The sequence below is a fragment of the Sus scrofa genome, chromosome 7, assembly GCF_000003025.6.
Source record: "Sus scrofa isolate TJ Tabasco breed Duroc chromosome 7, Sscrofa11.1, whole genome shotgun sequence".
Taxonomy (NCBI): domain Eukaryota; kingdom Metazoa; phylum Chordata; class Mammalia; order Artiodactyla; family Suidae; genus Sus; species Sus scrofa.
In genome coordinates, this window is record NC_010449.5 from 94,325,342 (window position 1) to 94,340,660 (window position 15,319).

Below are 15,319 nucleotides of genomic sequence, written 5' to 3' on the forward strand. Positions count from 1 at the left end.
CCCTGCCCCCAGAGAACGGCCAGCTCCCACACTGCTGCCTGCAATTTCCCGTCTTCTCAGCCTAACCGCCCACCCTGGGGAATGCACCCTGTTGTCCATAATTAACCCCCTCCAGCAGTGCCCTAATCCTTTCCACCCTTTGGTAATGTCACACGTGGGGGAGGGATGCTTTATGTTTGTTCAAAGTGAAGAAAAGCAAGAGAGCGAATAGCAACCCTTCCCAACCCAAGGCACAGCAATTCTGCACCTGTGCTGCACCAGGACTGTTTCTTATTAACCTGCTTGGTCTTTAAGATGGTCAACTCACCCCAAAAAGAGGGTATCCCTTGAATGGGCTCCTCTACTTGCTCTTCAGCTCTGACCCCATGTTCCAGGAACTACACTGACTGTTTAATAATCTTTGGCAAAGACAGCTGAACTTCCATACGTGAAAGCACTTTGTAAACTGTTGGGTAACCATCATTCCTGTTACCCAGATCCTCATGCAAGACGATGATGTGTATTAATTTATCTATAAATATATACATTACTATATTTATCGATACAATACATACTTAGTAACACAGGAATATGCTCATGCTACATATTACATTCAAAAAGCAGCTTATAAAAGAGAAAGATCCCATTTTAACGGATGAGTGGGTAATGGTGTGAACATGAGTAAGCACACCAAATGCCAACACAGATTATCTTTAGAAGCGGGTGATTTTCTTTTTCTTTTGTTTATCTGTATTTTCTATTTTTTTCCCTAGAGTGAACATGTTTTACTTCTGTGATTCAAAAAAACTTAGCACAGCACAACCAAAGGGAAAGAACTGCTCTTCTTGAAGGGAAGTTGGAGTCCAAATGGACTGGGCAGCTGTGTAGTTGGTTGTTGAGGATCCGGGCCATTCTCACCCTACCCTCCATCGCAGCATGGAGGAGGCCCAGAATATAATTACAGTACCTTTGCAGAACTAACTGTCACTCAGATGTAACTATTCAGACAAGAACAATACACTGAGGGACCTTGTTTTTTTTTTTTTCCTTTTGATTAGTCCACTACTTAATGAACTCAGGTCTGATACACCATAGCTAACATCAATAGACAGAAGCTATAAAGCATCACTGAAAGAAATTAAAGGAGGTCTAACTACACAGAAAGATATCCCGTTTCATGGATTAGAAAACAGTATTATTTAGATGGCCAGACTCCCCAAAGTGATCTACAGACTTAACACAATCCCTCTTAAAAGCCCCGCTGCCTATTTTTCAGAAATTGACAAAATGATCCTAAAATTCAAATGGAAATTGAAGAGACTTGGAACAGCTAAAATAATCTTGAAAAAGAAGAAAATTGGAAGACTCACACTTCCTAATTTCAAAACTTACTTCAAAGCATCAGTAGTTAAAATAGGTGGGGCTGGCATAAGAGTAGACACATAGATCAATGGGGTAGAACTGAGAGTCCAGAAATAAACTCTTAGGTTTGTGGTTAACTGCTTTTTGACAAGGGTGCCTATACAAATGAACAAGAAAAAAAAACAACCTTTTAAACAAATAGCACTGGAATAACTCGAGAGCCACATGTAAAAGAATGAAGTGAGATTTCTACCTCACACTGCATAGAAAAATTAAGTCAAAATGAAACAGAGACCTATATATGTAAGAGATAAAATTACAAACTCTTAGAAGACATAGATTTGAAACTTCATGACTTGGAGTTCCCTATGTGGCTCAGCAAGTTAAGGACCCCACATATCTCCATGAGGGTAAAGGTTCAATCCCTGGCCTCGATCAGGGGGTTAAAGGATCCAGTATCATTGCAAGCTGTGGCACAGGTTGCAGATGTACCTCGGATCTGATGTTGCCATGGCTGTGGCATAAGCTGGCAGCTGCAGCTCCAATTCAAGCCCTAGCCTGGGAAATTCCATATGCCGTGGGTGTAACCGTAAAAAGGAAAAAAGAAAACAAAACAAAACAAAAAAAACGTCATGACTTGGGTTTCTTAGATATGATACCACAAGCAGAGGCAATCAAAGGAAAAAAAAAATGATAAACTGGACTTTATCAAAATTAAAGATTCTTGTGTTTCAAAGGATTACCAAGCCTTGGTTTCTTAGATATGACACCAAAAGCACAGGCAATGAAAGAAAAAATTGATAAATCAGACTTTTATCAAAATTAAAGATGCTTGTGTTTCTAAGGATACCACTGGAGTTCCCATCATGGCTCAGCAGAAATGAAACTGACTGGTATCCATGAGGATGCAGGTTCAATCCCTGGCCTTGCTCAGTGGGTTAAGGGTCTGACGTTGCCATGAGCTGTGGTGTAGGTTGTAGTCTCGGCTTGGATTCTGTGTTGCTGTGGCTGTGGGGTAGGCCTGCAGCACTGATTTGACCCCCAGCCCAGGAACTTCCATACGCTGAAGATGCGGCTCTAAAAACAAAAAAAAAAAAAAAATTTAAAAAAAAAAAAAAAAAAAAGGACACCATCAAGAAAGTAAAAAGAAAACCCACAGAATGAATGAAAATATTTGAAAAGCATACATCGGATAAAGGGCTTGTATCCAGAATACAGAAAGAACTCTTTCAACATGAAAAGGGAGGGACATATAACCTAATTTTTAAAATGGCAACAGATTTGAACAGACATTTATTCAGAGAGGATCAACAAATGGACAATAAGCACATGAAAAGATGCTCAACATCATTAGTCATTAGGGAAATACAAATCAAAACCACGAGATACCCCCTCATACTAGGATGGCTAATAATCAGAAACAATAAATGTTGAGAGGCTGTGGAGAAACAGGAACCTCATGCACCACTAACAGTAATGCGAAACGGCAGAGCCCTGGTGAAAACTGTTTGGCAGTTCTTCAGAGAGCTGAACATACAATTACCACATGACTCAAAAATTTCACTCCTAGGTATATGTCCCAGAGAACTGAAAAAATATGCTCTCATAAAAGCTTGTACCAAATGCCCACAGCAGCATTATTTTCACATTAGTGAAAAAGTGAAACAACCCAACATCCATCAACTAATGAATGGCTGAACAAACTGGTATACCCATACAATGGAGTATTACCGAGCTATTTAAAAAAAGGAAGTTCTGACGCATGCTACAACACACATGAATCCTGAAAACATTATGCAAATGAAAGTAGCCAGTTACCAAAAATATACTGTAGGATTCCATTTACATGAAACGTCCAGAATAGGCAAATCCATAGAGACATAGAGTAAATTAGTGGCTGCCAGGGAGCAGATAGTGGGTCTTGAGGAATGACTGTTAATAGGTACTGGGTTTTTTTTTCTGAGCGATAAAAAATATTCTGGAAATAGTTAGTGGTTGTCATGGGTTAAATGGTGGCCCTGCAAAAATAACTTCATTTTCTAATACTCAGAATCTTTATTTAGAACAGAAGTTGCCCTAGGATTTCTGGAGAAAGTATGGTCCTGCTGACACTGATTTCAGACTTTTGGCCTCTAGACTATAAATTTCTATTGTTTTAAGCCACCTGGTATGTGATAATTTTTTTACAGCAGCTCTATGAAAATAACAATAATGATTAGTGTAAAACATTGTCAATTTAAAACCATTGGCTTATATATTTTAAAAGGTGAGCTTTATAGTATGTGAATAATATTTCAGTAAAGCTGCCATTTAAAATACATACACATGGGACTTCCCATTGTGGCACAGCAGAAACGAAACTGACTGGTGTCTATGAAGACTCGGGTTTGATCCCTGGCCTCATTCAGTGTGTTAAGGATCCAGCATTGCTATGAGCTGTGGTGTAGGTTGCAGACACAGCTTAGATCCCCAAGTTGCTGTGGCTGTGGCGTAGGATGGCAGCTGTAGCTCCGATTCGACCCCTAGCCTGGGAACCTCCCTATGCCACAGGTGCGACCCTAAGAAAAAAAAAAAAGCAAGCCAGGAGACCCTAGGGAAGGTCTCCACGAGGGACTGGGTGCACTCCACCCTACAGCTCAGTACACACTGCCCCCGAGAATCTGCTAGTCTTTCCTAGGGAGCAGCCACCAACACAAAGAGGCCGACATAGAGGTGGTCCTTGCCACAGCACTGGAGGAACTTCTTAAAAGATGAAGGCATTAGAAAGTGCCCTTTGGCAATGAGGGAATTGGGATAGACTGCTTGCAAGGGATAACATAGACCTACTTGGGCACAGTGCACCCGGGATTCTATGCAAGCTCAGTTCTCCAAGTCCTGTGGCATTTGTGCAGCCGAAAGAGACCCAGGAGACGCTGGCCCTGCACCTCTGGACCTTACCTCCACACGTCGCTGCCTTTGGAAAACATGGAGGCACGAATGACTTCGGGTGCCATCCAGGCATACGTCCCTGCTGCGCTCATCTTGGTGGTTCGGTGCCATTCCCGAGCCAGGCCAAAATCAGTGATCTTCAGAATCTTGTTGCTCAGGTCTCCGTTCTCCACCTTCTGGAGGATCAATACTGGGCAAGGAAAGGAATACAGGAGAAACCAGAGAGTCTGCATTAGACACCGAGTACACAGCCCTCCTGCCATCCTTTTGTCCTCTCCTGTGGGCTCCATCATGTGGCTGTGGCTGCCACAGGTGGGCGAGGGGAGCCACCACCCTTTAACACCTATGATGCATCCACTTTTGCGTCAAGTAGTTTACAGGCACTAGTTTAACCCTCACACCAACCTTATGAAGTAGATGCTACTGCCATCTCTGCTCTACAGATGAGGAAATGGAGACACAGCACCACTGAATAAAATTTCCAAGGCCATTCAACCAATGAGCCAGGGCTGAAATCCAGGCAGCTTGCCTCAAGAGCTTTCTGAGTTAACATTGCACCATATGGCCCCTTCACACCCTGGGAAAGAGGAGCGGTGAGGTCACAGCTGACCCTTCTAGGAGCTGCTACTTAGGCTTCCTGTATTCCAGGGGCCTCCCTGGGTTTCAACCACCCTCAGATCACAAAGAACAGAGATGCATGTTGGACTTGCCAGCTTTGACAGTGTCAGGACAGTATCCATGAGCCTCTCCAAGTTACTTTACTTCACGTCTTAAGAAAGCATGTCTTGGAGTTCCTCTCATGGGGCAGCGGAAAGGAACCCGACTAGTATCCATGAGGACGCAGGTTCGATCCCTGGCCTTGCTCAGTGGGTTAGGGATCTGCCGTTGCTGTGAGATGTGCTGTAGGTCACAGACGTGGCTCGGATCGATCTGGTGTTGCTGTGGCTGTGGTGTAGGCCAGTAGCTGTAGCTCTGATTCAATCCCTAGCCTGGGAACCTCCATATGCCACGGGTGCGGCCCTAAAAAGCAAAAAAAAAAAAAAAAAAAAAAAAAAAAAAAGAAAGAAAGAAACATGTCTTTTGGGCACAGAGGTTTCCTTTTCATCTAGGAACACACCTCCACCCACTGTCAAGTGGCCGATGGCCGGAAGGTCAGATGGCACACATGCCGACAGTCATAATGTTTTCTGTGAACACGGCGCCGAAAGGAGGAACTAGGGCAGTGACCCAATCACACCCTGGGCCCTGTGTCCTGGGTTCTAATGCCAAAGCCACTGCACTGTGGCTCTCCTAGGACAGTAGCTAAGGCAGCCCCTGACCCAGTGATGGTTCCAGCAGCAAGTGTGCCCCTGTGGGAGCCAATCTCTCTCAGGAGAACAAAAATGCTCACTGCCTAAAGTAAGCAAAGCCAAGGAACGCCGTCTGAGTGGGCGGCTAGTAAGCTCCGGGATATGCAGAAGCCTGGCCTCCATTCTCGCAAGTGGGATGGTTCCAAAGGCCCTGGGTGGGCACAGCCTCTGTGGGTCAGAACCTGAACCACAAAGTCTTGCCGTTCAAGTCTCAACAGGGAGAGTGGAGAAGGGGGGCTGATTTTAGGGCAAGAGCCTCAGGCAGGTCCCTCAAGTCCCGCGACTGACTTCTCTTTACCTGTCCCCCCCCAAATGTCCACTGAATTGTTACATAATGAAAGGACATGGGCCAAAGCTCTTTATGTCCAACGTACTTTTAGAAAATCAGCAGTAAAGAGGGATTACCAGAAGCACAGGTCTGGAAACAAAAGAAAACAATACGCCACTCCTTGGGTCTAATGGTGTAAGGCCCCTTCCCTCACCTGCCCACTCCAAGCTTCCAGCATCCTGACTGGGTCCAAGCCCCTGAATGCTTGGGCAGATTAAAACAAACAAGCAAGCAAGCAAACAAAAAACCAACTTTCTACATCTTACCTAATCACAAAAACCTTTCCAGATTCTTCTGTGCCTCTCTCCCCTTCTCTGCAGGCAGAGATACAGACCAATAAGCACTCAGCCTGCTGGGAAGTGGCAGCACAGAAACCTATCATTCCTTGTGCAGTGGTGGCACCCAGCTGCCGAACATTTCTCTGAGCCCCCCTTACGCCCAAGATTCAGAGAGCCCCTTCCCCTGCCACATCCAATGGGGTTCAGCCCTGTCATCCCAGACCTCCAGGTGGCGTGGGACAGGGTACAGGGGGAGGAGGATAACAGATTCATGATGCTGTTTGGATCCAGCTGAGCCTTCTCAGGGTCTATCCCAGAAAGGGAAGAAGTTGATATTCCGTTACAGGTAGTTGATTTTTAGAAGCAGACTGGCATATGAAAGATGATTTTTAAAAATATCTTAGTGTGTCAGACGGCTTAAGAGGGATGGCAGAAAGATGGAGATGAGGCAAGAACCAGCCCAGGGCAGTCTGTCTAAAGCGGAATGCCTTTAGATGGTACAGGTCCAGCCCAGCTCCTCCTAATCTCCTCTCCTCCCTGCTGCCTTACACCCAGCTGACCTCAAATAACTCATCCCAACAGGCTGGGCCTCGGAAGCCATCTGAGTTAGAAACCCCTGGCCTAGGGTTCTGCCCTCAGCAAAGGGGAGAGGCAAATTTATCCCACGGATGGTTTCAGCCAATGATTCTCAAGAACCAGTGTCCTAAAACACTAGGATCTCCCATGTATTACTAGTAACAATGAAAGCAACAGAGTTTGTGAAAGCTTTGCTTTTTTTTTTCTGTTTGTTTTAAAGGGCCGTACCTGCAGCATATGGAGATTCCCAGGCTAGGGGTTGAATCAGAGCTGCTGCAGGTGCTGGCCTACGCTACAGCCACAGCAACCCGGGATCCAAGCCACCTCTGTGATGGCAACGCTGGCTCCTTAACCCACCGAGTGAGGTCAGGGATTGAACCTGACTCCTCATGGATGCTAGTCAGATTCGTTTCCACTGAGCCATGACAGGAACTCCAAAATTAGCTATTTTAAAGTGAACAATTCAGTAGCATTACTGCATTTACAATGCTGCACAAACACCACCTTTATCTAGCGCCAAAACATTTTCACCACCCCCAAAAGGAAATCTCACGCACATTAAGCAATTATTCCCTATTCTCCCCCTCTTCCCAGCCTCTAGCAACCAACAGCCTGCTCTTTATTGATTTACCTATTCTGAAAATTTTCATATAAATGGAATCATACCATGTGACACATCTGGTTATGCCACTCAGCACAATATTTTCAAGGTTCATCCACACAGTAGTTCATACCAGTACTTTACTCCTCTTTGTGACTCAATAATATTCCATTGTATTATATTCCACAATTTGTTTCTCCTGTCTGCTGATAAGACATCTGGATTGGGAGTTCCCGTTGTGGCACAACAGAAACAAATCTGACTATTAACCGTGAGGTTTTGGGTTCGATCCCTGGCCTCACTCAGTGTGTTAAGGATCTGGCATTGCCGTGAGCTGTGGTGTAGGTCACAGATGCAGGGTGGATCCTGTGTTGCTGTGGCTGTGGCGTAGGCCAGCAGCTGTAGCTCCGATTAAACCCCCTAGCCCAGGAATCTCCATATGTAGCAAGTGGCCTTAAGAATGCAAAGAAGGAGTTCCCGTCGTGGCTCAGTGGCTAACGAATCCGATTAGGAACCATGAGGTTGCGGGTTCGATCCCTGCCCTTGCTCAGTGGGTTAATGATCCGGAGTTACCGTGAGCTGTGGTGTAGGTCGCAGACATGGCTCAGATCCCACGTTGCTGTGGCTCTGGCATAGGCCAGTGCTACAGCTCCAATTGGACCCCTAGCCTGGAAACCTCCATATGCCGCAGGAGCGGCCCAAGAAATGGCAAAAAGACAAAAAAAAAAAGAAAAGAAAAAAGAATGCAAAGAAGACAAGACATCTGGATTGTTTGCACCTGTTGATTATTATGAATCAGCTGCTGTGAACACGTGTGCACATATAATTGTTGGAGTACTTGTTTCCACTTCTTTGGGGTGTGTATCAAGGAGTGGAATTACTAGGTTACATAGTAATTCCACGGTGAACGTTTCGAAGAATCACCAAACTATTTTCCACAGTAGCTGAAGCATTTTCCATTCCCATTAGCAATGTATGAGGGTTCCAATTTCTCCATATCTGCCTTATACTGGCTATTTTCCTTTTTCTTTTCTTCCTTCTTAGTCTAGCCATTCTAGTGGTTTTGTGGTTTCCGACTCACTGTGGTTTTGATTCGCATTTCTCTAATGACTAATGATACAGAGCATCCTTTCATGTGCTTGCTGGCCATTTGCATGTCTTCTTTGGAGAAATGTCTGTTGTTTTGTTGTTGAGTTATGAGTTCTTTGTATACTCTGGATACTAATCCGTTATCAAATATGTGATTGGCAATATTTATCTCTTTCTATAGCCTGTCTTTTCACTTACCTGATAGTGTCCCCTGGTGTACAAAAGTTGTTAATTTAGACGAAGTTCACTTTATTTTTCCTTCTGATGCTCATGCTTTTGATGTCATACTAAAGAACTGCCGAATCCAAGTTCATGAAGATTTGCCTCTGTGTTTTCTTCTAAGAGTTTCATGGTTTCAGCTCATACACTTAGGTCATTGATCCATTCTTAGTTAATTTTTGAATATCATAAGAGAGAGGGGTCCAACGCCATTCTTTTCCATGTGGATATCCAATTTTCCCAGTACTGTTTGTTAAAGGGGAAATCTCTATTTTTTACAACTGAAAACATCATAGTTCTCTCCAAACACGTTTTCCCAGGTAGGAGAGAAAGGTTATATTCACAGCAGCTTACTTATCTCTACCATTGCCCTGAGCCTATTCTAAGCTTCTAGCAGTGACAAACAGGTGCTTCACTTCTTGGAAAACTTAAGGACGTTTTATCAAAATCTGACTGAGTCCATGAAAGTGTTTTATGTCAACCTCCCCTCTCATGTGTGTGGCGGGGGAGGGGGGGTGGAACAAATGCTGAAAACCAACAAATCCAAGTCAAGGTGGCAGGGCTGGGGGAGCCTGGCCAGGACAAGAATAGAGAGGAAAATATGTATTTAAACTAAAATCCAAGTGATTAACTAGATATAGAGGCTTGATGGAGAAGGGAGACATATCCCACCTTTTAGATACGGATGACAAGTAGAAACAGTGGTGTCCCCGACTGAGCAGTTGAGAGACAGAGCCATTTGAGGAAACCAAGTTCAGTGTGGGATATAATGGGTTTAGGGTGACAGTAACAAGTCAGGATGGAACAAGGAAAAAAAAAAAAAAAGGCAGACAATCTCAATCCCAGTCTTGACATTTTTCATGTGAAATTTCAAAATTCTGCATCTCTGTTCCGACTTCTATAAAATGGGGACAGAGATGAAAGGTAACACAGTAATGTAGCACCTGGCAGAGTGCCTGACACATAATTAGGCACTCAGGACATTACAGCTGTCATCACTACTCTAAGTGTCTCATATGCACGCAGAAAACCATGGGACTCTGAGTTCAAGGTATTAAGACCCCTAGTGGTTTGCCTGGTAAGCCCTGATAGACAATAGCTACGCAATAAATGTTTACTGTATAAATAAATGAAAGTATAGATAAATGAAACAGTTGATTAAATAGCAACAATAGCCATGCATTATTGATCACTGAGTATGTACAGGCATACCTCGTTACTGAACTTCACCTTACTGTGCTTCGCAGATACTGTTTTTTTTTTTTTTCCCTTTGTTCTTTTTAGGGCCACACCTTCGGCATATGGGGTCAAATTGGAGCTATAGCTGCTGGCCTACACCACAGCTCACAGCAACACCAGATCCTTAAACCACTAAGCAAAGCCAGGGATGGAACCTGTGTCCTCATGGATACTGGTTGGGTTCATTACCGCTGGGCCACAGTGGGAACTCTGCTTTTTTCTTTCCAGAGCCACACCTGAGGCACAGATAGTTCCCAGGCTAGGAGTAGAAGCCAAGCTAGAGCTGCTGGCCTATGCCCCAGCCCCAGCCACTTCAGATACCTTAACCCACTGAGCGAGGCCAGGGATCAAACCTGAGGCCTCATGGATACTAATCAGATTCGTTTCCACTGAGCCACAATGGAACTCCTGCTTTTTTTTTTTTTTTTTAACAAATTGAAGGTTTGCGGTAACCCTGCTCTGAGCAAGTCTACTGGTGCCATTTCTCTGCTGTGTTTGCTCACCTCATGTCCCTGTGTCACGTTTGGTAATTCTCGCAATATTTCAAACTTATGTTTCATTATTATTATTATTATTATTATTATTATGCTTGTTATGGTGATCTGTGATCTCTGCTGTTCCTGCTGTAATTGTTTGGGGGCACCAGGAACCATGAGATGGTAAACTTAGTAAATGTTGTGTGTGTTGTCACCGTTCCACAGATCAGCTGTTCTCCCACCTCTCAGATTCTCCTGGGGCCCTGCTATACCTGGAGACACAACAATATGGAAATGAGGCCATTTAATAACCCTAAACGACCTTTAAGGTGAAACTCTCACTTTAAATGAAAAGCTAGAAATGATGACGCTTAATGAGGAAGGCATGTCAAAAGCCAAGAAAGGCCAAAAGCTAGGTCCCTTGTACCAGTTAGTCAAGTTCTGAATGCAAATGAAAAGCTCTTGAAGGAAATTTAAAGTGCTGCTCTGGTGAACACACAAATGATAAGAAGGCGAAACAGCCTTACTGCTGATATGGAGAAAGTTCCAGGGGTCTGGATAGATCAGACCAGTCACAACATTCCCTCAAGCCAAAGCCTAATCCAGAGCAAGGTTCTGACTCTGTTTCAAATTTATGAAGGCTGGGAGATGTGAGGAAGCTGTAGAAGAAAGGCTAGAAGCTGGCAGAGGTTGGTTCAAGAGGTTTAAGGGATGACATCATCATCAAAGTGCAGGTGGAGCAGCAGGTGCTGATGCAGGAGCTGCAGTAAGTTATCCGAGGATCTAGCTAAAACCATTAACAAAGGCGACTACACTAACCCACAGATTTCAATGTAGACAAAACAGCTTCATGTGGAAGAAGATGCCATTTAGGATTTTCATAGCTGGAGAGGAGAAGTCACGTCCAGCCTCAAAGCTTCCAAGGACAGGCTGATTCTCTTTTGGGGCTTAGTGAAGCTGGTTGACTACAAGTTGAAGCCAATGTTCATTTACAAAAATCCTAGGCCCTTAAGAATTATTAAAGGAAGTTCCCATTGTGGTGCAGCAGAAGCAAATCCAACTAGTATCCATGAGGACACAGGTTTGATCCCTGGCCTCGCTCAGTGGGTTAGGATCCAGCATTGCCATGAGCTGTGGTGTAGGTCTCAGACACATCTCAGATCCTGCGTTGCTGTGGCTCCGGGCATAGCCTGGCAGCTGCAGCTCATATTTGACCCCTAGCCTGGGAACATCCATATGCCACAGGTGCAGCCTTAAAAAAAAAAAAAAAAAAAAAGGCAAAGCAAAAATAAAATAAAATAAATGGAAAAACAAATACTCTGCTAATATCAAGTAACCTGTACAAATAAATAAAATGAAAATAAAATAAACACTGGAAACCATAAACAAATGAAAAAAAAAACCCTATGGAATGGGAGAAAATATTTTCAAACAATGTGACTGACAAGGGCTTAATTTCCAAATATACAAAGAGCTCATACAACTCAACAACAAAAACACAATAACCCCATTGAAAAAATGGGCAGAAGACTTAAAAAAAAAAAAAAAAAAGTCTCCAAAGAAGACATACAGATGGCCAATAAACACATGAAAAGGTGCTCAACATTGCTAATTATTAAAAATTCAGGAGTTCCTGTTATGGCTCAGCAGAAACAAATCTGATTTGTATTCATGAGGATGCAGGTTTGATCCCTGGCCTTGCTCTGTGGGTTAAGGATCTGGTGTACCGTGAGCTGCAGTGGAGGCCACAGATGTGACTCAGATCCCTCGTAGCTGTGGCTGTGTGTAGGCCAGCAGCTACAGCTCTGATTCAACCCCTAGCTTGGGAAACAGGTGCAGCCCTAAAAAGAAAAAAAAAAAAAAAATTCAAATCCAAACTACAATGAGGTATCACCTCACACTGATCAAAATGGCCATCATTAAAAAGTCTACAAATTAAAATACTGGAGAGGGTGTGGAGAGAAGAGAACCCTCCTATACTGTTGATGGGAATGTAAGTTGCCTGCAGACGCTATGGAAAATAGCATGGAGGTTCCTCGAAAAGTTAAAAATAGAATTACCATGTGATCCTGCAATTCCACTCCTGGGCATATATCTGGACAAAACTATAATTCAAAAAGACACACCCACTCCTATATTTACAGCAGCATTATTCACAAAAGCCAAGACATGGAAACAACCTAATGTCCACTGCCAGATAAATGGCTAAATAAGATGTGGTATATACACACGATGAAATACTACTCAGCCATAAGAAAGAAATAATGACATCTGCAGCAATATGGATGGAATTAGAGATTATCATACTACGTGAAGTCAGGAAAAAAAAGACAAATACCATATATATCACTAATTATGAACAGAACCAAATTCACGGACATAGAGAACAGACTTGTGGTTGCCAAGGAAGAGAGGTGATAGGGAGGGATGCGCTGGGAGTTTGGGGTTCGAAGATACAAACTAGTATATATAGAATGGATAAATAACAAGGTCTTACTGTATAGCACAGGAACTATGTTCAATATCTCAGATAAACCATAATGGAAAACAACATAAAGAAGAATGCGTATGTATGTGTAACTTCACTGTAGAGCAGAAATTGACATAATATTGCAATCAGTATACTTCTTTTTTTTGGCTTTTGTCTTTTGAGGGCCGCACCTGCAGCATATGGAGATTTCCAGGCTAGGGGTCTAATTGGAGCTGTGCAATTGGTCTAATTGCTACGCCAGAGCCACAGCAATGCCAGATCAGAGTTGCATTTGCGACCTATACCACAGCTCACAGCAACACCACATTTTTAACCCACTGAGCGAGGCCAGGGCTCGAACCGGCAACCTCATGGTTCCTAGTTGGAATTGTTTCTGCTGAGCCATGACAGGAACTCCAGTATACTTCAGTTTTCTTTTTAAATCATGAAGTAAATAAAGGTTATTATTTCAATAGATCCTGTTTCTGGTCAAAGTTCTGAGTCTATGGCCATCTGCCTTTGTTAGAAAGAAGAGTACAGGGTTAGAGAGAAATAAAGGCAAACCAGCACCAAAATGACTCTTGACCCTTGGATATAGAGGCAGAATGACTTTCTATAGCATTTGATGTTATTTAATATGGATCACCTTGGAGTTCCCACTCTGGCAAAGCGGGTTAATGATCCAGCTTGTCTCTGCATAGGCACCAGTTCGATTCCCAGCCTAGTGCAGTGGGTTGGGAATCCCATTGCTGCAGCTGTGGGGCATGTTGCAGCTACAGCTCAGATTCGATCCCTGGCCCGGAAACTTTCATTTGCAACAGGGGTGGCCAAAAAAGAAAAAAAATAATAAAACATAGAGATCACCTAGAAAGATCTCAAGGTCATGCCGTACTAGGACAATGGAGGGAGACATGAGTCAGGCGGGGGTGAGGGAGGGGAGTGGGGCTCAAAGGACTTTGTAAGTCTGACATAATGTCATTAGCTGGATCCCAGGCTCTCAAAACTTGGCATAACTGAGGAGACTCTTTCCGTATGTCCTAACAGTAAATTTAGCTTGGGTTGATGACTTATCACTTTGGGATTTCTTATTAATTATTCATCTCCATTAGCACAGGGGGCTCTGATTTGCTAAATGCTTACCTTGGCGCCAAGGCTCCCAGATCCCCAGACCTTCATTTGGCCCAAGTGATTCACCTCTCCCAGGTTAAGCAATTGGTCTGTTTTGAGGACTGTGATTTGCTTGATTTAGTCTTTTTTTTAAAGTTTATTGTCTTTTTTTTTTTTGCTTTTTTAGGGCTGTACCCACGGCATATGGAAGTTCCCAGGCTAGGAGTCCAAATCGGAGCTGCAGCTGCTGGCCTTCCCCACAGACACAGCCACAAGCCGCATCTCTAGCTGTGATCTACACCACAGCTCACAGCAACACCAGATCCTTAACCCACTGAGTGAGGTCAGGGATCAAACCCATGTCCTCATGGATACTTGTCAGGTTCGTTACAACTGAGCCACAATGGAAACTCCTAAAAGGTTTACTGTCAAATGTATACACACAGGGTGTATAAAACACGTATGTATGACTGAAAGAAAATCGGATGAATCCCCATCTGACTCCATCCAGTCCTTTAGGAGCTCCGCATTCCTCCCCATCACACCCCTTCCCTCTCCCGACATCTCACAACTTGACTTCTGTTATTCACCCCTTTACTTGGCTCTATCATCTACAACCTGTGTATTCACCCCAAACTGAAGTATACTGTTTAGTTTTGAACAAGTGAGTGACAAGCACAAGTGTAGCTGTTTGTGTCCTCATTCCCCAGGGCTGCCTAGCAGATTCACCTAACTGGGGTGGCTTAAAACACCAGACATTTACTGTCTCTCAGATCTGAAGGCAAGGATTCTAGCGCCAAAGCAAGGGGTCCACCACAGCCGTGCTAGCTCTCCAGGCCAGAGGGATGCATCCTTCCTGCCTCTCCCAGCTCTTGGTGGCCACTGGCATTGCTTGGGCTTCCCCAGCCTCGGGCAGCATAACTCCAATCTCCTCCTCAGCTTCCTGCCCTCAGGCTCTGTCTCTGAGCTTCACGTGGCATTTCCATCCCTGTGTGTCTGTATCCAAACTTCCCTCTTCCATAAAGACACCAGTCACCGGATGAGAGCCAGTCCTCGTACTGCAGGACCTCATTGTCACTTGATTACAAAGACCTATATCCAAAGAAGGTCACCCTATATCCAAAGAAGGTCACCCTATATCCAAAGAAGGTCACCCTATATCCAAAGAAGGTCACCCTATATCCAAAGAAGGTCACCCTATATCCAAAGAAGGTCACCGCCACAGGTTAGAACTTCAACTTCAACTTCAACATGTCTCTTTTAGGGGACACAGTTCTACCCACGATATTGCAAAAGAGTAAAAACACTGCCTTTGCTA

At 43.9% G+C, this 15,319-nt stretch overlaps 1 protein-coding gene across 2 annotated transcripts in view; it reads right to left on the bottom strand.

Moving 5' to 3' along the window:
* Positions 1 to 15,319, bottom strand: part of MAP3K9 (mitogen-activated protein kinase kinase kinase 9) — an 83,712-nt gene that overhangs the window by 28,993 nt on the left and 39,400 nt on the right. For both annotated transcript variants that reach the window (XM_021099417.1, XM_021099418.1), the window contains exon 3: positions 4,279 to 4,459. In XM_021099417.1, coding sequence (XP_020955076.1) covers positions 4,279 to 4,459 — 181 coding nt within the window. The remainder of the gene's footprint in view (positions 1 to 4,278; positions 4,460 to 15,319) is intronic.